This window comes from Agelaius tricolor, unplaced genomic scaffold (assembly GCF_023055355.1).
Source record: "Agelaius tricolor isolate 1412-34295 unplaced genomic scaffold, bAgeTri1.0.p SCAF_3, whole genome shotgun sequence".
Lineage (NCBI taxonomy): Eukaryota > Metazoa > Chordata > Aves > Passeriformes > Icteridae > Agelaius > Agelaius tricolor.
This window is the reverse complement of record NW_027269263.1, coordinates 14,610,615-14,635,468: the sequence shown is the minus strand read 5'-3', so window position 1 is coordinate 14,635,468 and position 24,854 is coordinate 14,610,615. Positions and strand designations below refer to the sequence as shown.

At 40.8% G+C, this 24,854-nt stretch overlaps 1 protein-coding gene across 2 annotated transcripts in view; it reads left to right on the top strand.

Moving 5' to 3' along the window:
- Window positions 1-24,546, top strand: part of ABCC9 (ATP binding cassette subfamily C member 9) — a 71,183-nt gene extending 46,637 nt beyond the window's left edge. The window contains exons 22-40 of one of the 2 annotated variants that reach the window (XM_071422599.1): window positions 418-555; window positions 1,139-1,264; window positions 1,891-1,987; window positions 2,731-2,978; window positions 3,857-4,005; window positions 4,784-4,853; window positions 5,662-5,819; window positions 7,895-7,987; window positions 10,643-10,745; window positions 12,977-13,078; window positions 15,876-15,996; window positions 16,965-17,095; window positions 17,677-17,755; window positions 20,128-20,236; window positions 20,439-20,542; window positions 21,254-21,387; window positions 21,654-21,716; window positions 23,280-23,459; window positions 24,239-24,375. In XM_071422599.1, the coding sequence (XP_071278700.1) occupies window positions 418-555; window positions 1,139-1,264; window positions 1,891-1,987; window positions 2,731-2,978; window positions 3,857-4,005; window positions 4,784-4,853; window positions 5,662-5,819; window positions 7,895-7,987; window positions 10,643-10,745; window positions 12,977-13,078; window positions 15,876-15,996; window positions 16,965-17,095; window positions 17,677-17,755; window positions 20,128-20,236; window positions 20,439-20,542; window positions 21,254-21,387; window positions 21,654-21,716; window positions 23,280-23,417 (2,163 nt within the window). In that variant the 3' untranslated portion in view covers window positions 23,418-23,459; window positions 24,239-24,375. Of the gene's footprint in view, window positions 1-417; window positions 556-1,138; window positions 1,265-1,890; window positions 1,988-2,730; window positions 2,979-3,856; window positions 4,006-4,783; window positions 4,854-5,661; window positions 5,820-7,894; window positions 7,988-10,642; window positions 10,746-12,976; window positions 13,079-15,875; window positions 15,997-16,964; window positions 17,096-17,676; window positions 17,756-20,127; window positions 20,237-20,438; window positions 20,543-21,253; window positions 21,388-21,653; window positions 21,717-23,279; window positions 23,460-24,238 lie in introns of both variants that reach the window. The other variant, XM_071422601.1, reaches the window with a different exon arrangement.
- Window positions 24,547-24,854: the final 308 nt, after the last annotated feature.

The window sequence follows — 24,854 nt, the reverse complement described above, 5'->3', positions numbered from 1 at the left end:
GCCACACTCACTGACTGTAAAGACCAAGCACATCTGTAGTTTAGTTTGGACGAAATGAGAAGAGTTGCTAACTCTGCTTTAATTTTCCTGTGCCAGTTTCACACCAAAATTGGGCCCAAGTTTGGCTTTAGATCCGGGCATTTTCAAATTTGGATGGGAAATTTCAGTTCTGGTGTTCCTGCACTCTGTCAGTGAGGCACCAGCACTACAGACACTACACACCAGACACAAGAAATGAAACTGAGTCCATTGCTGTGAACTGAAGAGCAGTGGATTCCAGCTCACTGGAGCACAGCCCTCTGACTGGGCCCTAGTCACTAGAGAGAGATGGTGCTTCCTATTTTAAAAATACTATTTCAGGAGTACACCTCACTTTTTTATCCTGTTCTAATATTTTTCTATTTGATATGGTTGCAGGATGACCCATTCTCTGCACTGGACATTCACTTAAGTGATCACTTAATGCAGGAAGGGATTTTGAAGTTTCTGCAAGAAGACAAGAGGACTCTTGTTCTGGTGACACATAAATTACAATATCTGCCACATGCTGACTGGGTAAGAGAAGAGGTACCAGGGGAAAATTTGCTAAGGATGATTGCCAGAAGCAGGCATCAGGATGTTATTGAAAAATTGAAAAATTCCCAGCGGAGTTGAAGTTTTATTCAGAGGCTTGCTACTCTAAGCAGTCTCGACAATTCCTGAAGTTAACACCATAACATTTAATGGGATTATTGCTTTTCTCTGCAATAGAGTCCCTTCTTAATTCTGTATGCCATGTGGCTAACTGCCACTTCAGCTAACACAGATTTTATAGTGGAAGAACTATTTTATTTTTACATTATTTAAGTAGAGGTTTTTTTGTTCATTAAAAGGCCTGGAGAATTTGTTTTAATTGTAACTGTCTATCCCTTCTTTTCAATGCTTTTTCCTGTCTGATGTGCAGGAAAGCGTGACTTATACAAGTTTCAGTTTATGAGCTGTGCCAGCAAACTTAAGAAGTTATCAATAAAATATTGAATAAAATGAAGACAGAAATTTGCATAATGGTATTGTCACTAATGGTGGGACATATCTTGTAGGACCTAGGTCAGTGATTATGGTATCTGTGTTGTTGAGTGCTGGGTGCTTTCTCCCCTAGATCATAGCAATGAAGGATGGAATGGTGCTTAGAGAAGGGACACTAAAGGATATCCAAAACAAGGATGTTGAGCTATATGAACACTGGAAAACTCTGATGAATCGCCAAGATCAAGAGTTGGAAAAGGTAAGTAGAGCATTTAGGCAAGGATGACTTTTCTGCAAAGAAATATTTGTCATTCAATTTCAAAGAAACCCAAACCATGTCCAAAGCGCATTTTCAACTTGACTTTAGGGCAAAACCACATGACCTGTAAGGAGTTTTAGGGGCTGGAATAGATTGTCCAGGAAGCATGTGTTATATCCATCATGGATGGTTTGTAAGCACATTTTAGCCAAGAAACCCTTGGAAATGTGGTGCACAACTGATCCTTTGGTGGGGCAGGGGTAGGACCCAGAAACTTCCTATGGTATCTCTTATCCTTTTATTCTGTTATTGCCATGAACATTTAGGATTCTCTAAAGACTATTTTTGAAGTTTTTTTCATTCCAGAAGAGAGAGAATGAAAGAATGGCAGAGAGAGGGAAAGAAGTGGGCAAAGTTGAATTCTCTGAAATTTAAATCGAAAAATACTGTGTTTTTTCCATTCTGTAAGTTAAATGATCCATATAAAGTCTCTTTGAGATTACTGTAACTACTACTACAATTGTTGAACAGCTAAGCTCTCAAATTAATAAATGATCTTTCAAATGAATTAAATCAATTATTAATAAATAATAATAATAATAATGATTATAACCTAATTATTCCAGGATATGGAAGCTGACCAGACAACTCTTGAGAGAAAAACCCTTAGAAGGGCCATGTACCCCAGAGAATCCAAGTCACAACTGGAAGATGAAGATGAAGGTTTGTTTTACAATTTCACTTTATTTAACACTATTTTCCATTGCCTTTCCACTTTAATAGCTGGCAGTTCTTAGCAGCAAAGTGTAACTCTATTGATGACACTTCGTAATAATAGTGGAAAGTCCAACATTTTGACCTGTTTACAATAGGACTCGTTCAAGGGACATAGCAGGGCTGTGAGATATATATTCTTATTATCTGTGATAAAAAAAAAAAAAATTTCCTGCTTATACATCTCTGAAATATTTTTTTTCCACAGCAGAAGTCTTCCACCATTTGTGTTTCAATAGCACGTGATCAATTATCATTTTAGTACTATTGACTGAAGGGAAAATGGAAGATGTTCATGCAAACAGATGATGAAGAGTCTGGATGTAAAAGTTTGGAGGCTTTTCTAAAATCTTCCAAATTGCTCTTCTGACTGTATAATAAAAGCTGATGAACAGGTTGGGAAAGGCCTGGTCTCTGCTCCAAATAATAAGTAGTAAAGACTTGGTTTATAAAAACTTTTTCTTAACAAAACTGTGACAAGTCAAAGACTGGCAAACTATAGGATAGCTAAAGATCACAGGGGAAGTCTTATGAAAATATGTCTGAAGTGTTTACTGTTCTTAAGTGACAAATTGAATTTTGACTTTAAAATTTAAATTCAAAGCAGAAGAAAAAATGCCCAACAAATCCAGTAAAACAAGGTATAGTTATTATTGAATCCATGCTAACTTGATCAAATGTCTGAGTCACAGAGGAGGAAGAGGAAGAAGATGAAGATGATAACATGTCAACTGTCTTGAGGCTCAGGACAAAGATGCCATGGAAAACCTGTTGGAGATATCTAACCTCTGGAGGATTTTTCTTGCTCTTTCTGATGATTTTCTCCAAGCTGTTGAAACACTCAGTTATTGTGGCCATAGATTACTGGCTTGCCACATGGACATCCATGGACAATGCAAACGAAGCCAGGAATGCTGATGAGGATAAGAGCAAAGAGAAGGTGAGCCAGATATTGGAGCCTGACAGGGAAAAAACTGAAAAAAACCCATGTTCTAAAGTAATTTTTTGCTTTTCATCTAGAAGCCAGCTGGATTGAAATCACAGGTAGATTATTACACAGGATGAATGGATTCTTAATGTTAAAACAAGGCAATTCAAATTTTATCAATAATTTTGACAATTCAGAACTCAAACAGAATAATATTTGAGGGTAGAAAAATAACTGACCTTTCAAAGTAAGGAGCCTTATACTAAACTTTTCCATCTGGACTTTACAACTGGTCTTCTAAGTCAATGACCCCACTTTCCTAAGTAGGAAGGAAGTCTTCAATTATTCTGCTAAAGTACAATCTGCTTATAGCCGTAAATTTGACTCAAGTACAATATCTCATGGAATCCACTTACTAGACTTTCAGAAGGTTTAAATGTGCTATAACCCAGGCAGATCAGTTTAGGATTTGCCCTGTGAATTTCATAATGCTTGAACTTACTAAAGTGGAACTTTCCAACATCTCTCAAATGCCTTAATTCTTGAGAGGTTCTACTCGGTTTCCCTGTTTCTTGGCTAACAATCCTTTCTTTTTGTCCACATAATCAGTCTTCACAGCTCTAAGAGCTACCATTTCAAGGTCTTGAAGGGTAGAATAGAGTGAGGGATCTTAGACCTGCCAGAACTTCTAATTATGTGGACTCAGTGAATTGCAGTTCCATCACTGCAGTTCCATCATATTTCTTTTGTTTCCCAAAGATGATATATAATTATGTAATACAAGAGATAGGATATAGTAGCTGATGGGCACCAGGTACCTTGGGAACTTCCTAGCAGAAAAGAAAAATGGGTATATATTTCTAGGATTGATGTATTTGTCATTCCATTAGACATATCATGTAGCTGTCTTCAGCATCCTCTCTGGAGCTGGGATTGTCCTTTGCCTCATCACATCCCTGACTGTGGAGTGGATGGGCCTCACAGCAGCCAAGAACCTGCACCACAATCTCCTCAACAAGATCATCCTTGGACCAATCAGGTACAGGAAAAATTATGTCCCTGGAAAGCCACGTGGTCAAAACCTGTCCTCTTTGTAGCTGCAAGGGTACCCCCAGGAAAAGCTCTTGAATTTGACCTGTTTCCTTCAAGGCCTCAGAAAGGGAAAATAATTAGTGAGATAACCATGGCAGAGGGGGAAACATTCCATGAGAGAAGATGTGAAATTTTTCCCCTGTTTTTTATCTGGCTGAAATGTTTCAGAAAGCTGGCACCCCTTCAGGGCTGGAGCTCAAGGACAGCTCTGAGGGCAATTCAGGCTCCAGGGCACCCAGCTCCAGCTCTGAGCAATGGCCATGGTGTCAAACCATGTGGGCACCAAGGCTTCTTCTGTGCACAATACCCAGGGTCTCACAGGCGGCAGAATGGCCAAAGGATCCCTGAATAACAAATAAATTTATCACAGTGCTTCCATGAAACATCTGGGGTCAGTGCCCATAAGAAGGAGGCTGAGCAGCAGCTAAGAACAGGCTGTGATCTTTGGAAGAGATCTTAAATCCTGATGGAGCAAGAAGGAAAGATCAGGACACAAGACAGCAGGTTTGTGGAAGAGGAGACAATTTTTTTTTTTTCAGGGGAAAGTGCCAAAAGAAGCATTTAGACAGTCAAGATGCAGATAAGATGATCTGGCATGTTACTCATATCTATTGCTTTGTTTTAGACAATGGCTGTACACAGCTCTGTGTTCTGTCTGACTGGACTTTAAATCCAAACCTGGAATTCCTCTACAGGTTACTTTTTGGTTTTAATTTGTCCAACAGGTTCTTCGACATGACTCCGCTGGGGCTAATTCTGAATCGCTTCTCTGCTGATACAAATATCATTGATCAGGTAGATGTAGCAATACATTCTATTATCCTGACTCTGCAAATTTTCGTGTAGATCTGAATGAGATGATGTACTAAAATATTCAGTAGAGAAAGGCATAGCAAAACCAGGCTCTGGGAATGATAATAGGGACACTCAAAAAGTACACACATTTGTAGTAATGAGGGCAAGTAACCTTTAAAATAAACATAGTGGGAGGTGGTGGCTCTTAATTTCTTCATATGCAGAGTGGTTGATTCTGTTGGAAGATCTGGATTAAGAAAACATCAGATTTTGGACTCGAAACAGGAAACACAGTAAAATATAAGAACTTTGAATATATGGGAGTAGGTGTGAAAAATAAATGTTCCACCATGGCTGGCAGAACTTGTGGATTTAAAGCATCCAGGGAGAGGAAGAGCTTTCACTATGACTGTGCATTAAAATTTTTGGATGAACAATAATCCTGAATGTAAGGTTGATGGGAATATGGAATAAAAATTATGAGACTCTGAGACAGAGCATTCTACTTTAAATATCTGGCATATCAAGAACAATTTTCTCTTCCTTGCCTGATATATAAATGAGGTGGAAATGGCTCCTATTTCCCCATGATCTTTAAAACTCTTACCTTTGGAAAACAAAAACCTACTGACTCATTTTTTAACTCCTGTACATTTGGCTATGAGACCCATAGAAACAGAAAGACTCTTGATATTAGGAGAACATCAATGAGTATCTAGTGGTATTATTTCACTTTTCTGATAGGAAAAGGTGTATAGTGGTGCTACCAGGATTTTTTTCTTCATGGATGTTTTTCACTTCCCTCTAGCACATCCCTCCCACACTGGAGTCTCTGACCAGATCCACCTTGCTGTGCCTGTCAGCCATTGGGATGATCTCCTATGCCACTCCATGGTTCCTTGTGGCCCTTGTGCCCCTGGGCATAGCATTTTATTTCATCCAGAAATACTTCAGGGTTGCTTCCAAGTATGTATTAAAGAACTGTCCTGAAAGTTTCCTCCATGAAATATTGTACATAAGAACTGTGATGGAAGGTGAGCTTGTAGAAACTAAAAAAGGGGAAAATGACCCTGGCATCCTGCTTTTGATTCTGATGCATGAGTTTGAGACATGCACTGGGGAATATTTCTAACTGACCTGGCTATAAATGGAGTATATGGGGAAGTAACACCAACTGAATGCATTTTTTTAGCTCTAGAGTGAGATGAACATGAAGTTTGTTAATCAGCTGAGTTTTCATCTGGTCAAAACTCCTCCTTGACATTTGAGCTTTAGTAGAGAACAGAAAATAATTCTCTGGATTAACATCAATCATGGTTTTTCCTTCATATTGGGGGAAAAAATCTCCACAGAAAGTAATTTCCACTGTAGATTGTTCTATATTCAGGGTGGCTTGGCTGGGTGTAAACAGTGCAGTTTTTTCAGCAAAATGAGAATCATGCTTCTGGTGCTAAATTTATTCTATAATTTCATAATACATCTTCAGGAAGCCAGTTTTTTCTTAAATTCAATCCCTTAGTCTTTTGTTATCAGACAGAATCTTCCAAGATTTATTTAGAAGAAAACTCTGTAATCAGAATTCACAAAGCAGAAATGTTTAAATCTGAAATAAGTTGCCTAATTTCTGTGAGATTTTTCAGAAACCTTGTTCTTGCCCCACCAAACCTCCAAAATGAAGATGTGTGTGGCAGTACACCAGATCTCAAGGTGGCTGATAAATCAGGAGACCTGGTTCTCACTCTCAAATTATTCTGTTAAATTAAACTCTTTTATATCACTTGAGATGTGACTCGTGTTCTTTTGATGGACAATAGAAATGAAAACATCCAATTTATTTTCCTAAAAGTTAGTCTTGGGAAATGTAGGATGAAGGAATAGCTTCAGCCAGTATTTGTAACTCACTTGCATGCAGTCCTTTGCAGGCATATAAGCCTCAATAATTTTTAGAAATGCAAATATTTACAATATTTCTTGCAGCACTTTGACTCTTTGTTGTATTTTCCATTACATCTTTCAAAATCTTCTATGTATTTTCCATCATAAATTTGAAAGATATTTATCATCAAAACACCAGCAGCAAATCCAGTTTTGCACACTGCAACATTCAGCAACATCAAGCAGTTGCTTCTCCTGGCCTATCTAATACATTGGGCAAAATTTGTAGGCTTTTGATAACAAGTTTTAATCTCTAATGAGCTGGACTTTCTTCTGTTTGTACAACTGGCTGCTATGCCAATGGCAGAATGTTACAGAAAGATGTATTTTTTTTTTTCTGTGGTTTGGAAAATGTTCCTCTTTTAAAAGACTGGAACTTTTTGGACTTAAATATTGTTGCTCCATGCAGGTCTTGGAAGTGTCATTGCTGAGTAATTAGGGAAATTTATCACTCATATTATTTCTCTGTCAGTGCTGTCTCTGCTACAACCAATGTTAACAGCACAAAGAGAAGATCTGCTATCATCTGAAATATTTTACTTTCAGCATGTGGTACTTCCAGATATGGAAAATGAGGGCAGGTTTATGTGGAAATACAGCTTTTTTGTTAGGCCAGCTGTTGTCATAAAATATATAAACTTCCTGATACACAGACCCTATTACATACCTGATCTAAGATTCACAAATAACATGCTACAAAATTTAAAATCAGTGTTTTTGAATTTAATTTTATTTTATTAATATATCAGAATCTGTGAGAATAAAATGTAATGAGGATCTGTCTAAAATGGATAGCAGGTTTTTATCCAGGAGAGACATGATAATGTCATTATCCCTGGGGGGCAAATAGAAGCTTAAAGTGACCAAAAGTAAATGGAGAGGGCAGCAGGGAGATGATTCAAAGGCTCCTGTGGCAAAAAAAAAAAAAAAAAAAGGAATGTTAAATTCCCATGCCAGTGTCTTTCTGTACTATAGAAATTTTGTGTGATCCTGAAAAGAATATGTGCAATACAGAAAATGTCTGTTCTTGTCTGCTGTGCAGCAAAATTTCTACAGACAGAAATGTTTGCATTGTAATGGGCATCTGTTGTTTTTTGTACTCCCAGGGACCTCCAGGAACTTGATGACAGCACCCAGCTCCCTCTGCTGTGTCACTTCTCTGAGACAGCTGAAGGCCTTACCACCATCAGAGCATTTGGGTAAAATTTGTAAAACAAATTATTAGAGGGAGGCCTGAGGGTCAGGCTAGCCTGTTCAGCTTCCTTGGAGTATGTCTGAGGGCAAACTGTTGAATTTGAAGAACTTTATTAAGCTATTTAGAAAAAAGATAATGCTTTTTATTTTGTGTGTGTTGCTTTGCCTCTTAAACATTTTGCATATTTTCAGTAACATATGTATTGGTGTTCCACTGAATTAAAGATTATATTTTTAGGATATGATATTTAAATTTTTAATGAATCTATTTTAACATGCCTTTAACTTGAACAGCAGGGAGCTCTGTTTTGCCAGGCAGGCAGAGGCACTGCCCCTTCAAACCCCCTGCTATATCCAAGTATCCCTGAATCTGTTCTGTGTTTAACCCACTACCCAAGCAAGGAGTATTATGGCGCTCATATGGTGCTCTCCAGCTGCAAGGCAGTGTGCAACTTGAGAGAGTTTCCAAGAAAACTGCAGCAGAACAGAATTTGGTTTTAATATTGTAAAACCTCCCTTTGTTAATCAAAACTGAGAAATCAATTCTGTAAGATCCAGAGAGTTTTGCCAGCTTTCCATGCATACATTTTCTCTCTTCTACCTGAAATATAGGCCAAACTCTCCTATGTTCACTCCGTTGTAGGAATGACTGTCAAAGTGCCAGACTGAGGTTTTTTTCCCAGTAAGTGCACCCTGCACCCATTCTGCACTATGCAGAATTCCAAACCAGAGCAGATCCCACTGCAATGACATTTCCACACCTATTTAATCAGCTTCAGGCTGTTTCCTCACATCAAGCTAAGCTTTCAAACCTCAGCTGTTAGCACAGAGTGTTGCAGTAAGGCCTGTGGAAGAACAAGCAAAACCACTGTTATGTTGTAGAGCTGTGAGCCAGTGGTCAACAGGAAATGCTTTAATTAGCTTTATCAACAGAATGATGTATTGAAACAGGAAGTCATCATCAGGGCCTGATGCTGATGTATGCTGAGTACTTCTCAAGAGGTTCAGAGTGGCCTTTCATCACCTGAGGAAGGTTATGAACCTGAGGTTATCTCCTGAGGAAGCTGAAGGAGCTTAGCACTTTCTGAGTGGTTAAACTCTTTTTTTGCCGCACAAAAAGGTAATGTGGGCTTGGATGGCAGAGAGCAAAAGGCACCCGAGGGCACCACAACAATTGAGTTTTTCAGGATTGCTGGCGCTAATCAAAGCCATTTCATTTCCCTGCCTGTGCTCCGCTGCCCACCAAACCTGAAGTCTCCTGCATTTATTGTCTGCAAGTTTCTTTTTATTGCTGGTGCTGTTACTCATTCTCTGCAGTTTGGGTTCAGTATGTTCCAGGATAAAACTGAGCAGCTCCTCACATAACTTACAACAAAGCAGTACAGTTGGATCAGAGAGCAATCTCAGTGACCTTTGCTGTTCGTCATCTGACAGGATAAAAGTCTGAAAGTGCCCAGAAGATGAGCTGAACGTGGATGAAAGCACAGATTGAGCATGTCAGATTTTCCATTAGGAGAGCAGGAGTTTTGCTGCCAGGGAAGCAGATGAGCAGAGTAGTCAGTGCATCCTTGTTCCTCCCCACATCGCATCGTAACTGTTACCAGTTGTTCTGGGGAGGTTGCTTGTCCTGTTTACAAGCTGTGCATAGGGAAATAAAATATCAGCAGTAAATAGCAGGAAAAAAAGGAATTTTCTGGAAGAACAGACATTAGAGGTGCCCTGAGACTTTGAAATGGAAGATAAAACACACACTGAGCTGCTGACTGAAGTTCAGCTGGTTTAATCAAGTGAGGGTATTCACCAGACTATTCACTGACTATGATTTCAAACAAAATGGTTTCCATCTGACTGTGCAAGGCACCATGAATTTAATACACTAGCACCAACAGAGATTTCTCCCTGCCCTCCCAAATGTACCTCGGCTCTTCAGTGCTCTGGCATCCTTGCACTGTTTTTTAAATGTGATGGGCATTGTGTGGGGGAGAGAGGAACAAGTGGCAGTGGAGGTAACACCACTCATTTTTCTAATTTAGAGGTGATCTATAGCTCTCCCTGATTGTACTTTCCCAGTTGTTTAGGCAAAGTGTGACTGGCTGAGAAAACAGCTGAGCTGAGTAGCTGAAAGGTCTGATTTACAGATCAGTCTACATCCATATTAGTTGAAACTTTAGGGATGTCACCCCTGTTGAAGAGCCCTGCAGCTGGCCAGGTAACTTCTGAAATCAGACTTAAGCTGACAGGTGAGCCCTCTGCCCTTGCAAGTGGCCTGTGAGGAGGAGCTGAGGGGCCACAGCAGCACTCACCTGTGAGAGGAGTGGACTACAATCCACAGCTATAAAAGGTGGATCAGCTCTAGGAAACAAAACCTGTCCCAGCACCCCGGCATTGCAATTTCTTTGAGGGGACAGTCTCTGGTCCAAACCCCAGTCCAACAGAATCGCTTGTCAAACAAATCCCAACTCCACATGTCGCTCTGGCTCTGGGGAGCTGTGGCAGCAGATGTGCGTTCTTAGGGAAGAGCTTTTAACCCAAACTTTGGCAAAAACAGAAGGGCAAAAAGTTTTGGGCTGGGGAAAGGGAAGGCAGAGCAGAGTTAAGGCTTTACCCTTTTGTGTGTGAGTGCATAATGTGTTGTAATGTAACAACTTTGGTCCCGGCAGGCACGAAGCCAGATTTAAACAACGTATGCTGGAGCTGACGGACACGAACAACATTGCCTACTTATTTCTGTCAGCTGCCAACAGATGGCTGGAGGTCAGGACGGTACGTTCAGTTTTGTCCCAGCCATGGTTTTGAAACCTTGGAAGCAAACAGAGACTTTGCCTGATGCAGAGAAGATAATAACGAGTATTAATCTCACGAGGAGATTATACACACAGTTCCTTAAAATAGATCAGGATTGTTATGTTAAACCCAGAGGGTTTTTTCAGCTTTCTTGGCCAGGAGTAAGAAAATACAAGTCTGCCTCATCTTCTGCTGCTGTGCTGTCTCGCGTCTGAAGGGAGTGCGAGAACAAACATTTACATAACTTCAAACAAGACTTTCTCTACTACTGTGCAGCATCCACAGACCTGCCACAGCAGGAACTACTTTCAAGGCAGAGCGTGGCTTTTCAGTGGCTTTATGAACTATGCCATCCTTCTGCCAGGGCTGTTTTAGGCATACTGATCTCCCAGGTCTTGAAGTATCTCTCCAGCAGCAGGGTTAATCCCACAGCTGTAAGCTAAACCCTTGCAGGGCCATACTGTTTGTGGTTTTATTGTTTGATATCATGAAAGATAGCATTACTAGACTCCAGAAAGAAAATGACAGCAGGGCACAATGCAGCCAATGACACAGACGTAGGCTCCTGGGTTTTGTGGGGCTCTCTGTGAGGGACTTTCCTGATCTGCAAGGCAAGAAGAAGCAAGCAAAGTAACTGTGATTCCCTTATTCATCTGAAACAGAAAGAGCAGTGAATAAACAGAGCAGTGGCCTGATTCTGCTGGACATAAATAGCAACAGGCATGGTTAATCCTCACATCAAAGGCTGCATACTCACCTTCTTTTCCTGTTGGAGCAATGAAGTTATTCTCCATTTTTTATGATGGCAAAGCTTTCCCTTGTGCTCTAAGCTTTCAGCTTCTTACAGCATCCAAGATCAGCTGAAATTGCTTCCAAATCTAAGACAGATAAATAACAGGGCAACAGCCAATCCTGGAAGAAGCCTGTTAATGTCTCACAGACTTAGACTTGCTTACATGCAGAATGAATTTGGTCCAAGAATACACTTTGCCTCATGAGAGCATTAGAAATAATGTGGTCTTGCCAAGGAATAGTTCATCTAGCTCTGCCTAATGGCACAGTGGTACTAAGACCACTAAAAACTTTGTGAGATTTAATAGCAGCTGTTAAGTCCTGTCCTAGCAGATGATGGAGGCTCAAGACCATTATGCTCCATAGGTGTGAGTCACAGAATCCCAGAATCACAGAATGATTTTGGCTGGGAGGGAACTTAGAGCCCATCCAGTTCCAACCCCTGCCATGGGCAGGGACACCTTCCACTATCCCAGGTTTCTCAGTTCTCCATCCAGCCTGGCCTTCTAGAGATGAGGCAGCCACAGCTTCTCTGGTCAGCCTGTGCCAGGGTCTCACCACCCTCACAGGGAAGAATTTCTTCCTCATAGCAAATCTAACTCCCCCCTCTGTCAGTTTGAATCCATTCTCCCCTAAAATTTGAGTCTGTAATCTGCTCATAATTTCCTAGACAGATGAACTAGGCAGACCTCATTTCAAATCTCAGAAGGAAAGATTCCTGACACGATATCATCAGGCAGGAGGAAAAAATTAATAGAAAATGTGATCCAAAGTAAATGTAATGCAGGCAGCAGTGGGAGAGTGGGAATACCAACTATATCCCATTAATCAGCACCTTGACTCCACAAGATGACATGTGGCATATGCTTCAAACCTGAGGTAAACATCAAGAAAATGGGTTCCAGCTCTTGCAAAGCTTCTGCCAATAAAACATGTGCATGACATGTATAAATTCTACCAAAAGCCTTCCTGGACTTTGTGAAGTCAGTGATACTTCCTTTTTTGAGGAGGCAGATCCATAGTTGAGAAGACCTGAAGGAGAGTGCAGAGAGTGGAATTGATTTGTTTTAGTGGTGGGAATTAGAGGTGTCACTGTTATATCCTTCTCATGATTTTTTTAATATGCTTATTAGATTTTTTGATCCCTGCTGTTTATGGGGTTGACACAATGGGATGCCTTAGCCCAAATGAATTTGCAGCGATTACTGGCCTATTTCATTAGTGTTCAGCAAGTTGCTTTGAGTATTTCAGTTTGAGCATCACAACCATGACCTCTTCCAGGGGAAAAAAACAAACCAAAATTAAGGGCTACATGTCATTATATAAATAATTCTTAGTAAAGCAGAACTGCTCCACAGGTAAAGAAATGTTCTGGTTGCTGCATTTTTCCCTTTTTGTCCCCCTGTCTCTCCTTCCAGGATTATCTGGGTGCCTGTATTGTCTTGACTGCTGCTGTCACTTCCATCACTGAAGGGCCACACTCAGGGTTCGTGGGGCTGGGTCTCCTGTATGCTCTGACGGTACGTGCCAAGGCCAAGTGTAAGAACTTCCAGACCAACATATTAATTTTATAACATTTTTATGTTACACTGTCATCTCCCAGCTTTCTTAATCTTGAAAAAAAAAGAGTCCTGCAAATAATGGACTCAAGCCAAAGTTGAGAGAGTTCAGGGCAACTTGGACTTGCTTCAGATTTTATGAGCCAATTAAGAAAACACAACCATTCCCAGGCCCTGCGTGCTCCCAAGTGGAGCAGGAAAATTAAAAATGCGTAAGAGGACCTGCTGTGCACTCTGTTTTGTACAACACAGCACTGTTTCCACCTCTACATGGCAAAACCTGCCAGGAAATACTGATTGTCATCATCTGGGTAATCTTTAACCAAAGACCAAATAAAATAATTGCTGAAGAAACAGAATTATTGGTTTTGCCCTTGGAGGGAAATTACTGAGATGCCCAAGATAGTCCATGCAATTATGAATGGATTTGGGGATTGGGACATTTGTGGGCATGGCTCATCATGCCAGGTAGCAGTAGGCATGCAGAGGAGATGGACTTAAGGATGACAAGGTTGTGGTGGTCCAGTAGCTGGTTCACTCTGTCATTGTCATTAGCAGTGAGAAGGAACAGTATTTTAGTGTACCTGGCTGCAAGAGAGGCTGAGTATTCATCATGGGCACAGAGTGAATGACAATCACCATGGAGAGAAGTATTAATGAATTAAGCACAAGAGTTGGGACAAAATATTACTGAATGAACCATGAGAGTGGGGACAAAGGCAGGATGATGATAGTGGCAGGAAGAACTTTTGAAACCATGACTGGCATGGCAAAAATCTGTCTGCTTTGAAGCACTGGTATGAGGAAAGGATAAAGGTGTGGGTCTAACCCTGAGATCTGGCTTTGCACGTAAATGCTGGTGAGCCCATGGCCACAACAGAAAGTCCTCAGCAGCTGCCTTAGGGAGACCTTAGATCCCCTCTGTGCTGCTGTTGCAACAGTGTGAGAATCTGTCAACAACTGAAAATCAGTCCCAGGGCTTCAGATTTACTCTGAAAATATTCCTGGTAATGCTGCTTCATTAGCAGGGATCTAGAAGCGTCAGGATGTTTGCATCATCCTTGGCTTCTTTGTTTTTAGCCCTGTGTTTGCAAACAGTTCATTGGTGTGAAACAGGCATGTGCTGAAGTCTGGCACAACAGGTGAAGAAGAGCTTTAGGCACCAAGTGATCACCTGTCTCCCTCCTGCCCACAATAACCCTGATGAACTTTTGAAGGCAGCTGGATCATTACCTGTCTTGCCTGGCATAGTTTGTTTTTTTTTAAAATAATTATTCTTTGCAGCTGAGAGAAGGCTGATATTTGGACCTAGATGAGAGCAAACTGTTTGTGCTGCGGTTGTGTTTACAGTGGACATCCTGAATTTATTCTCTCCTCTTTTATAAACCCTGCCAACTCCTTTGCACAACTGTGATGAAGCCTGAGGTAATGGGCAGAGTTTTGGGTGCCAGGTTGTGTTATCAAATCTGCCAGATCTAGGATAGCAGCCTGCCATTGCAAGCAGCAATGGTGTTTCATAGTGTTTTGCTTATCTGCAAACTTTCCCATTTCTGTAACTTCCTAACTTAAAAGCTGGACACCAAATAAGCAGGTATCTGAACATAAAGGAGAGAATACCCCATCAAGAACTCTATCTTAAGGATAAAGCAAGCAGCCAAGTCCGCTAAATTAACCACAATTTTTGCTGAATCTCATTGAAAATTATTTACTGTTTGATTACTGCATCAATATTAGGTTAGTGCTAAAGAAGTGAGACTGGGTGATTTATTCTTAATAAAGGCCTTATTTGGCACTCACCAGAAAAAATGGCAAAGCCTTTCTCTGAATATGTTTGTGCATAGGGTGTTTTTGTTTTTAAGTTTCTAAAATTTCACTCAGGTGCATAAAATATCTCAAGTTTTAAAGATTCTTGTCAGTCAACTCTTCCTAATAAGATCAGTTCTTCTTTTCTACAGAAGCACCTAAATACAGACTTAGGAAACAGATTTACAATTTCCAGCCTTAAACAGTAAGTCCTGCCTAGAAAAGAGTTTTTCTAAGCTACTGAGTACTGTTAGAGAACTAATAATCAACTATTATCAACTAAAAGTAATACCTTTACTATTGATTTAACTATTGATAAAATCCTTTTCATTACAAATGAGAATAAAAACCAGGAAGGAAATATTGCTGAACTGATAACACTTTTTTTCCCTCATATATTTCTATGCTAAAAATTTCTCATATTTTCCACAGAGGGAAATGGATTATCTTAATATGTAGAAATGAAATTATCATAAAATCTTTACAATATATTTGCAAATAGTGAACTTTCTTAATCTTTAGTTGCAGTTTTTGAAAGATTAGAATATACATAGTTGAAAATATTTCCAAACAGCACTTTCAATTTTGATTTTTTTTCTGTTTGTGTGCTTAAAGAAGACACCTTTCAGTGCTGATTATTAGATGTTGAAAACAAGAGATTCCCTCCATCAGTCAGAATTTAGGTACAACTTTTCCATACTTCAACCTTCAAAAAACAAGGTTGAGAATACCAAGCACCAAGTTGCTGTCTTAGGGCTAATTGTGTTGGACTATGACTGGCTTCTTATGGATTTGATGCTGTTGCACCGAGTCTTGAACTGCTGTAATGTTAAAGAGACCCACTGTGTTGAATCAGGCCAAGGATTTTCACAAATGTATCCAACCTTTATTTCCAGATAGGTAGATGAACAGAAAGAAGGCTGAACCCTGTCCTTGTTTTCATTTTGTGATGCAGATAACCAACTACCTGAACTGGGTAGTGAGGAATCTGGCTGATCTGGAAGTGCAGATGGGTGCAGTGAAAAAAGTACACAGCTTCCTGAACATGGAGTCGGAGAACTATGAAGGCTACCTGGGTATTACTCCTAATCTTTTTGGGGCTTTACATGGTAATGGGAAGAATGGTAGACTTGGTCATGCAAAATGTACACACCTCTCTGGCCAAAATCTGTTCTCTCTGAGGTGTAGGAGCTGCCACTGGTGTGAGTGACAAGGATAGCTAAGAGAAGCTATGAAAATATGTTGTTCACATTGGTCAACGTGAAAAAAAATCCTATCAAATGCCAGGGAGACAGAGCAGGACTCTGTAGTACAGTCAAAAATACCACAGTTATAGACGAGATGAGCAAAACATCCATGTAAGTTATTTAGAAAACAAAAATAAGGATAAAAATTAGAAAAGTTACATGCTTCAAAATCTCTGATCTTTCTAGCAGATGGGGACTAAAGATAGGGGTACGTTGGCAAGCAGACCTCAGCAACTCTTCTCTGAGCTGCACATTGGAATTTGTGCTCCACACACTTCAAATTGTCCTTGATTACTATTTCAGAAGTGGTTGAAATGCAAGAAATGGCTCATAGGTCAAGAAGCTTCCCTGGAAAGCCAAGCTCCTTAGTCCAGAGACAAAACCTGCTGTGTATTCACAAATTAGGATGAAACAAGAGCTGTGATAATGTCAACAGCTCATGCTGTGTGGCAGTAACAACTTCCTTCCTCAAGCTGCCCTTCCTGCGCCGGTCACTGACCCAAGGCCACGCTAACACTGCCCTGACACCGCCTTCTCTGCTCCTTTGGCTTCTCCCTCTTGCAGTGCCAAGAGACACTTCAGTATCTGCCCTCTCTCCCTGCTTGTGGAGATATGGAAGCCAAGTGCCTGCCAGGCAGTTCCCAGCTCAGCCTCCCTTTGGCAGGGAACTGGAGCTCTGTACCTCCAGTGGCTTAAAGGAAGGTGCCCGGGCAGGAGAAAGGGGGAAAGGTGACTGTTGTAAAGGGTGACCCTCTGGCAGCACTCCTTTCAGTCTGTTTTTTCTGTAACTATTTCAGATCCCTCTCAAGTCCCCAAAGACTGGCCCCAGGAGGGGGAAATCAAGATTGAAAATTTGTGTGTTCGCTATGAAAACAACCTGAAGCCTGTTCTGAAGCATGTGAAGGCCTATATCAAACCAGGACAAAAGGTACCATGTCCAGCAATTGCCCATCATCCCCATTCTGGTGCAGATTCTTCATTACTGAGCTTTCCTTTCTGAAGTGCCAGAAGAACAAGATTAACAACTTGCATTATCAGAGATATACATTTACAGTCCTCTCTGAGGTCCCTGGGCACAGATCAAAAACTTACACTGATAAAAGCTTATTCTTGGCTGGGAGCAATTTTTCTTCCGGATATCCCATGTCTTTCCAAGTCCATTTTCCTTGCTTAAAAGTAAGTCTAAATGGCAGATAAATTAGAAGGATATCAGACTGAACTGTGTAAAAACACAAGAGTATCTCACATTTCAGTACAGAGTGTCATTGGCATCCATGTCAAAATGCTGAAATGCCCCCAGGACAAGTCCTCGTGATGAGGGGTGGAAAAGGGGAATATGCTTGCTGTGCTGTTTTGTGTTTTCCCTGGTGTGCCACCTGCCTTTGGGAAGGACCTTTCTACTTATCAGCAGCACAATCCAGTGCAGCTTTCCCAAAAGAGCTGCAGGTGTAAGTAAGGAGTAAGTGAGTAAGTACTCTGTGAGTAAGTGACACCATCCATTTTTTGCAGGTTGGGATCTGTGGTCGCACTGGTAGTGGCAAGTCCTCTCTATCCTTGGCATTCTTCAGAATGGTGGACATTTTTGATGGTAAGTTTTTTCCATTTTCCCTGGAATATATTGTCATTCCTCAACTGCTCCCCCCTTATTTCCTGAGAAGAAGCAAGGAGCCTTTTTGATAGTTTATAGCCTGGTTCTCTGGCTCAGAAGATATTTGATTAGAAATGTTATGCCTAATCCTTCAAAATACAAAGTGCCCTATTGTGAATAGCACTTGTTTCTCCCAGGAAATGTTGTGCACAGATTATATTTCTAATTAAAAAAAAAAATTGCATATGGCCTGACAAAACAATATGCAATTTTTGAGACAGAACAAAAAATATGTAACTCTCGAGTGTCTAAATGTTTGCCTAAAGAATAACTGCATTAACTTATTATAGCTGTCAAAATATTAGCAGAGTAGAAACTAGAACTCAACAAGTCCATTGCCTTGGTTTTTTAATTTATTTTATTATGCTTTCCCATATCTGCAGCAGAATTTGACTCAAGGGTTGGAAATATATTGCTATGTTTTCACTCCTGCAGCATTTACCTGTCCCAGCTAATTGGCATGGACTGCTTTTTAGCATTTATAATACAAATACATGTGTGCTGTTGAGGGAATATGGAAAACCACTATAAAGACATCTTTTTGTTTCAAAAATTGCCATGTTTCTAATTTAGCCATTGTGCTTGGAATGTTTGCCAGAGAAAGCCGAGTAGGATGTGGGAGGATAAATGAATCTGATGCAGCTACTACTTTCTTTTGTTGTGGTTCTGTGCCTATACGTGTTTATGGTCACAGGCTTCTGATTCATGACTGTGATTCCTGGATATACAAATATTCCAAAGAAATAATAACCATGCTTATGGCCAGCTTCAAGTTTCCTTCTATTTAAGTCTTCTTTCTGTATATTTTCTTTGTCTGCTTCTCCTGTATCCCTGAGTTTTCCCAATGGGAACATCTAAGCCTTTTCTAATCAAGCTCTGTTTATCCTTTGTGCACATCCCTGTCCCAGCTGGATCCATATTTGGCCTCCATGCTGATCCACTTCTGGGTGGGGTGCTGACTCTAATAAAAGTTACATAATAAGATTTCAAGTAACTTTACTAGAGGCAAAATTTCATTCATGCTATTCCTTAGGTCTTCATTATCTCCCTAAACTTTATCTGTCCTATTTTATTTTCCTACTTTTGCTTTTTTCTTTAGTGTTTCCCTTCTCTTACCCGATGTTCAAACAACCTCCCATTTCTCTTGTGTCTTGCTTGATCACCCCTCAATCCTTTCCCAGTTTCCCAGCTCCTCTCAAATTTAATTTTTCCCTTAGGTTCTCTCATTTCCTCTTTTCTTTGAGCACCCTGGCTTCTATCAAATATGCATTTCCCTATTCCCCAGGCATGCCATATTAATTTTTCCCTCCTTATTCTACCTCATCTTCTGCTAAACCACTCTAATATCCTTGTTTGTGAAGAAAAGGAATTGCTTAAATTTATGCAACCACCAATGTCTCAAGCAGAAGTCCTATAACCTGATTTGGATTTTTCTGGAGAGTGAAAATAATTGGACTTTGCACCTTACAGATAAAATCTTGATTCTTCTGGCATATAGTAAAAGCATAAAACTACAATAATAGAAGTAGTCCAGCTAGGGGGGCAATGAAGTCTTCCACTGGAACAGGGTCACAGAGAACAACCTACAAAATGTATCATGACAATGGGAATGACAGAAGGGACACACGTACAAAGCTCTGAATATCCACGTGCCTGCCAGTTCACAGTTAAGTTCTCACTGCTGGGAAAGAGAACTGATGAAATGAATGTTAAGTACATCCCAGAAAGGAGTGCAGCTGCCTAGTGAAGCAATCCACATGAAAACTGCAGAAGTGCCTGATGGAAATAGCCTTTACCATATTCTCATTCAGTTTGCCACAGCCCATCCCTTCCCTGTCACCTCCAACCCCCAGTACACATGCATGTATTATGCAAAAGAAATTGTGCTCCTTCTTAAAGGAAACGTCTTCAGCAACTGTTGAATTCAAGGGGAACAAAGAAAGGCACAGCAACCTAAATTGCTCTTGTTCTTGGTTTGTTTGGCTGCAATTGACCCATAATAAATTGTCCTTCTGGTGCTATCATTAGTCACACAGAAGGGAAGACATGTAACTTTCTTTAAGGGAGGGTGGAGGGAAGAAAAAGGAAAAGAGCAAGATGGCAGTGTCACTAATAAACTGGGACATCCCTGGCTTGTGTAATTAGATACATTCACCTTCCCCATGTGTCTGTCAGGTCTGAGAGCTCACAGAGACAGTGTCCCATCATCTAGAGACCAGCCCAGAGGGGCTGTTCCACCTTTCCACCTGCTACCTGTGGATCACATGTTTTGTGCAATTCCCTCAGGGTGTTCTGTGTGTTGTTTGACACAGGGAGGATAGTGATTGATGGGATAGACATCAGCAAATTGCCTCTGCACACGCTCCGGTCCCGGCTCTCCATCATTCTGCAGGACCCAATCCTGTTCAGTGGCTCCATCCGGTAGGTGTTTGCCATCAGGGGGTGGCAGGCTGTGCAATGGGAGCTGGGGGACAGGAGAAGATGGAACAGCCAAGGAACCTTCCTAGCCCAGCCCAATCCATCTGCACAGCCTGCCAAGTGACACACAATGCCAAGGTTTTAATTTGCAGAAAACCTGAAAGTAATTGCAGTGACAAGACTCCTGTTATGGTTTTCTTTGCAGCTTTAATTTGGATCCCGAATGCAAGTGTACCGATGACAGACTCTGGGAAGCTCTGGAGATTGCTCAGTTGAAGAACATGGTCAAGTCATTGCCAGGAGGCCTTGGTATGTCTGAACCAATGTCTGGATCATGGGCCAATAATGGAATCATGCATGCACACAGATAAACAGATCCATCCCATCTGACACTCTGGATCATCATGTAGGATTGCCAGACACTCTTCATAGTAGAGAATATTTTAATTGAAAAGCTGAATAGTCTGGTTTCCCATGCACTGTGGAAAAATCACGCAACACCTCAGCATCATGGTGTGATTCTTGGGGCTGTCCTGTGCAGGGCCAGGAGCTGGATTTTGGTGATCCTGTGGGCTCCTTCCAACTCAGGATATTTGATGATTCTATAATCACAGTGGGATAATTACTAAGGAGAAAGAAGAACAATTTTCCTCTTTAGCAGAACCTGGCTCTGCAAGCAGAGCTGTAAACTCTGACAGAGTATTTTTCTTACCATTTCATGAAGGAAACTTCCATATTTATTTCCATATTAAATATATTTCATATTACTAAGATATTACCCTGCAGCCTACCAGATCTTCTAACAATTTGTGCCAACTGCTTGTTTAGTGATACATATCTCCTTTCCCAAGAGGCTGTGCTCATTTTTCTTGGTATCCCTCCATCCCACTGGTCAGTCAAGGTTATGGTTATTGGCTTTTATGGGGATTTTGCTTGGCCCTGGAGTAGTGCACAAGCAGAGCTCTCAGGGGAAGCATTTCAGAGGTGTTCAGATGTTCACAGGAACTGGTTTTGTTACAGATGCCATGGTCACAGAAGGAGGGGAAAACTTCAGTGTGGGGCAAAGGCAGCTCTTCTGTCTGGCTCGAGCCTTTGTCCGCAAAAGCAGCATCCTCATCATGGATGAAGCCACAGCATCTATTGACATGGCCACAGTGAGTACAGCAATTAGCTAATTAAGGATCTACCAGGAGAAAGGCATCTTCCCTAAGTGTCAGCCACAAAGTGTGAGATCTCTGTAGCAGAAAAAGCTGGCAGTTTTTTTGTTTCTCAGGATAAAATGAAACACTTTAGAGAACCCCTGCTTTCATAGGTGTGACATTTCCCTGCTGGGAAAGAGATAGTGTGGAATATGCTTAAAAACACGTGAATTAGAATGTAACAGGATGAAGTAACTGCAGTGAGCCTTTTCCTCTGACAGGAAAACATCTTGCAGAAGGTTGTGATGACTGCCTTTGCTGACCGCACTGTTGTTACAATAGCGGTAAGTATTAAGCCAGAAAAAGCTCTTTTTTCCTCATTCCTCAGGCAGTTAACCTTGCCCTTCACCAGTTAAATACCATTACATAAAACTAAAAGCATCACAAAGTAGAACTAAACTACGAGGCCAGAATATTCCCATGATACCAGAGCAAGTCAGACACCTACTATCAACCTGAAATTTTGCAGTAATTGCCGTCTTGCTATCAAACTAAAACACTTGGATCTGAACAAAGACTTTACAGGGAGCTTCAGCATCTGCACTGTCACCAACAAAATTTGAAGTCATTCTCACTAAAAAATTGAAAGCAAATGCATGGTTTGAACCATTACTGAAAGGTGCATCAGAATCTAGGTTTGAATTTTGCCTCTGAAGGCTATGTATGTGTAGTGCCTACAAACACAGCACAAATTTATGAGTTGAGATTTCATAATATTCTTGATGTGGCTTCTCAAGCTGGGTTATCTTTTCTCTCTTTTGGAATAAAAAGCTGGGTTTACAATAAAAGTTTTAAAAACTGGAATTTATGCCTAAAGAGCCTACAGAGGCTAGACAGTGTTAAAGAATAAGATAGATATTTATTAAAAAGGCCTTCAAAGGATACACCTTGAGCAGTACAAGAGCCTGGCCATGGCTCCACCCAAGATGGACATCATGTCACAAGTTTTCACACTTTTATAAGTTTTTGTCCATTTACATATTTGGGTTAATTGTCCAGTAACAGCTTCAGGTTATGCAGTCCCATCCTCCCACACTGCTCTCCTCAATTTGCCATTGTTGGTACTTTTGGGGCCTGAAGCTGCAACAGTGTCCTTGCTTTTCAGGCTGGAAAAGGATTGTTTTGTCAGACTAAACTGTGAAGAGAACTTGATAACACTTTATATGAAGTTCAGAGTTACACACCAAGGCAGTACAGAATTTGGAATATATGAAAGCTAAAACTTAAGGCATCAGAATCAATGGGAATTACTCCCCAGAATAATATGTTTTCAGCTAGGGGTTTATGATGTTCTTTCCCATTTTCCTGCCACTTCCCTATATCCATACATGTTCATACATACACGTGCATAGACATGTGGTGGACACCATTAAGAATATTTCCACTTGTGACAGCAGCGTTAGTCAACAAACAGAGGTTTTTTCCACGAGGTAAATACATGTTTCAACAGCTGTTTCATTTGCCTTGTCTGGAATCCTTGTCTGGAATTTGGAGTCCTGTGGTTAGAGATTACGGGCAGGCCTCCTGGACTCTTGTTTCAAGCCTGTCATCGAGTAGTTTGTGTCAAGCAAGCCACTTAACCCAGCTCATTTACAATGTGCTCCAAGGTTCTTGGCTGTGTAAATGCTGAAGATTCTGGTGGTGACACTGTTGTCCTTCAGTTCCATGCTTATTTTCCTTCTGGCTAGAATCTCACTTTTCTTTGGCTTTGTCTTTCCAAAGTCAGTGTCTCAAGTGAAACAGCACACATTAATATTTAGCTTTCCTCATGGAGCTGGCTTCATTCCTTCCTTTCCTTGTTCACTGATCTTTCCTTCACCCACCTGTTTTTCTGTTCTTTTTTCCAGCATCGTGTGTCTCACATCTTGGACTCCAATATTGTCCTAGTCCTTTCTGAGGGCTTTCTAGTTGAATGTGACACTGCCTCAAACTTACTCCTCAAAGAGGACGGCCTGTTCACCACTTTGGTGAAGACTCACAAGTAGACTCTCTCAGTCCACACTGTTCACAGGACTTCTGGCTCTTTGGTAGTTATTTTTACCTCTTCAGTTTCCTTTCACTCTGCTTCCTTTCTACTGCACAGCTTCTGAGAGGACAGCGCAAAAAGGTGTTTCTTGTGTGGTTCCTGGGCTTGTTTAATTTCATGACTATTTATGTGGATCATATGTAAATCTTAGACATGCAGCTGACACTGAAACTACCATGTCAAGGGAATCCAACCTATGAAGTGATGTCTGACTTTCAGCCTTTTTAGTGAAATATCACACTTTTAAGAGTTCACCCCATTTATATCTGACCGGCTGTATTTATATGGCCTTGAAATTAAGCTCAAACTGGTTTCAAACCTGTAGCCTATGGGATTAAACTGTTGCCTGGAGTACACTCAAATTAAATCTCAGAGGGATTTACAGAAGGCAATAGCCCAGGAATGCCCTGAGGTAAATGGAGAGCAGACTGCTGGGGTGCAGAGAACAAGGAGCAGAGCAGGATGCTAAGTCACCTGACAGTGCAGCATGCTTCTCATCCCTATTTCCCACAGTGGAAGATGTATTTCAGTGGTGCCATAGGATTTATTCAAACAGCTGTGTTGTCCATAATGGCAAAAAGTGAAGCTCATGCTTAAGTATTTTCAGGCTTAGTGGCAAAGGCTGTAAAGTAATTGAAGATGTCTTCAGGTTAAAGTAAAAGGATCTATTCCAAATATTGCTGCAAACAAGGACAGCCTTTCCCCAATGGGGTTTGCCTTGCATGAGGCCCATTAGAGGAATTATCCAAATGAAAACCTGTTTGCTTTCCTTCGTGGCAGCACCGGGTTCACACCATCCTCACTGCAGACCTGGTCATCGTCATGAAGCGAGGGAACATTCTGGAATACGATACTCCTGAGAACCTGCTTTCCCAGGAAGATGGCATCTTCGCTTCCTTTGTCCGGGCTGACATGTGAACAGTCACACAATGCATTTTAACAGCTTATTTTTAAACAGATGAAATGCAAATATTTTCTACTCAGTGTAACATCACTTTTACCTTTTTGTTTTGTTTTGTTTTTTAGAGCTTCTTTCTTCACACTTCCATCTTTCAAAATAATAAAGCCTATTGCCATATATGTATGCATTGAAGCAATAAAAATGTTACTTTATTCAAAGCTATTAAACTTCACACACACGCACACACACATATGCACACACGGAGGGAGAAGTTTTTACTTCCTGAGAATTTGGCATTTTCCTTAGACTTTTTATTGACTTTATTTTTGTTTAAAGAGAGAAAAAGAATGCACTGGATTTATAAACTGCATATGTTATGCTGGAACCAGCAATCAAATCGTGCAGTTTGTCAAGGAAGCAAGAGGTTCCCCAGATGCATTCTGTCCCCAGAGGGAAAAATTAGGAAAAACATCCAAGCCCATAACACTTGGGCCA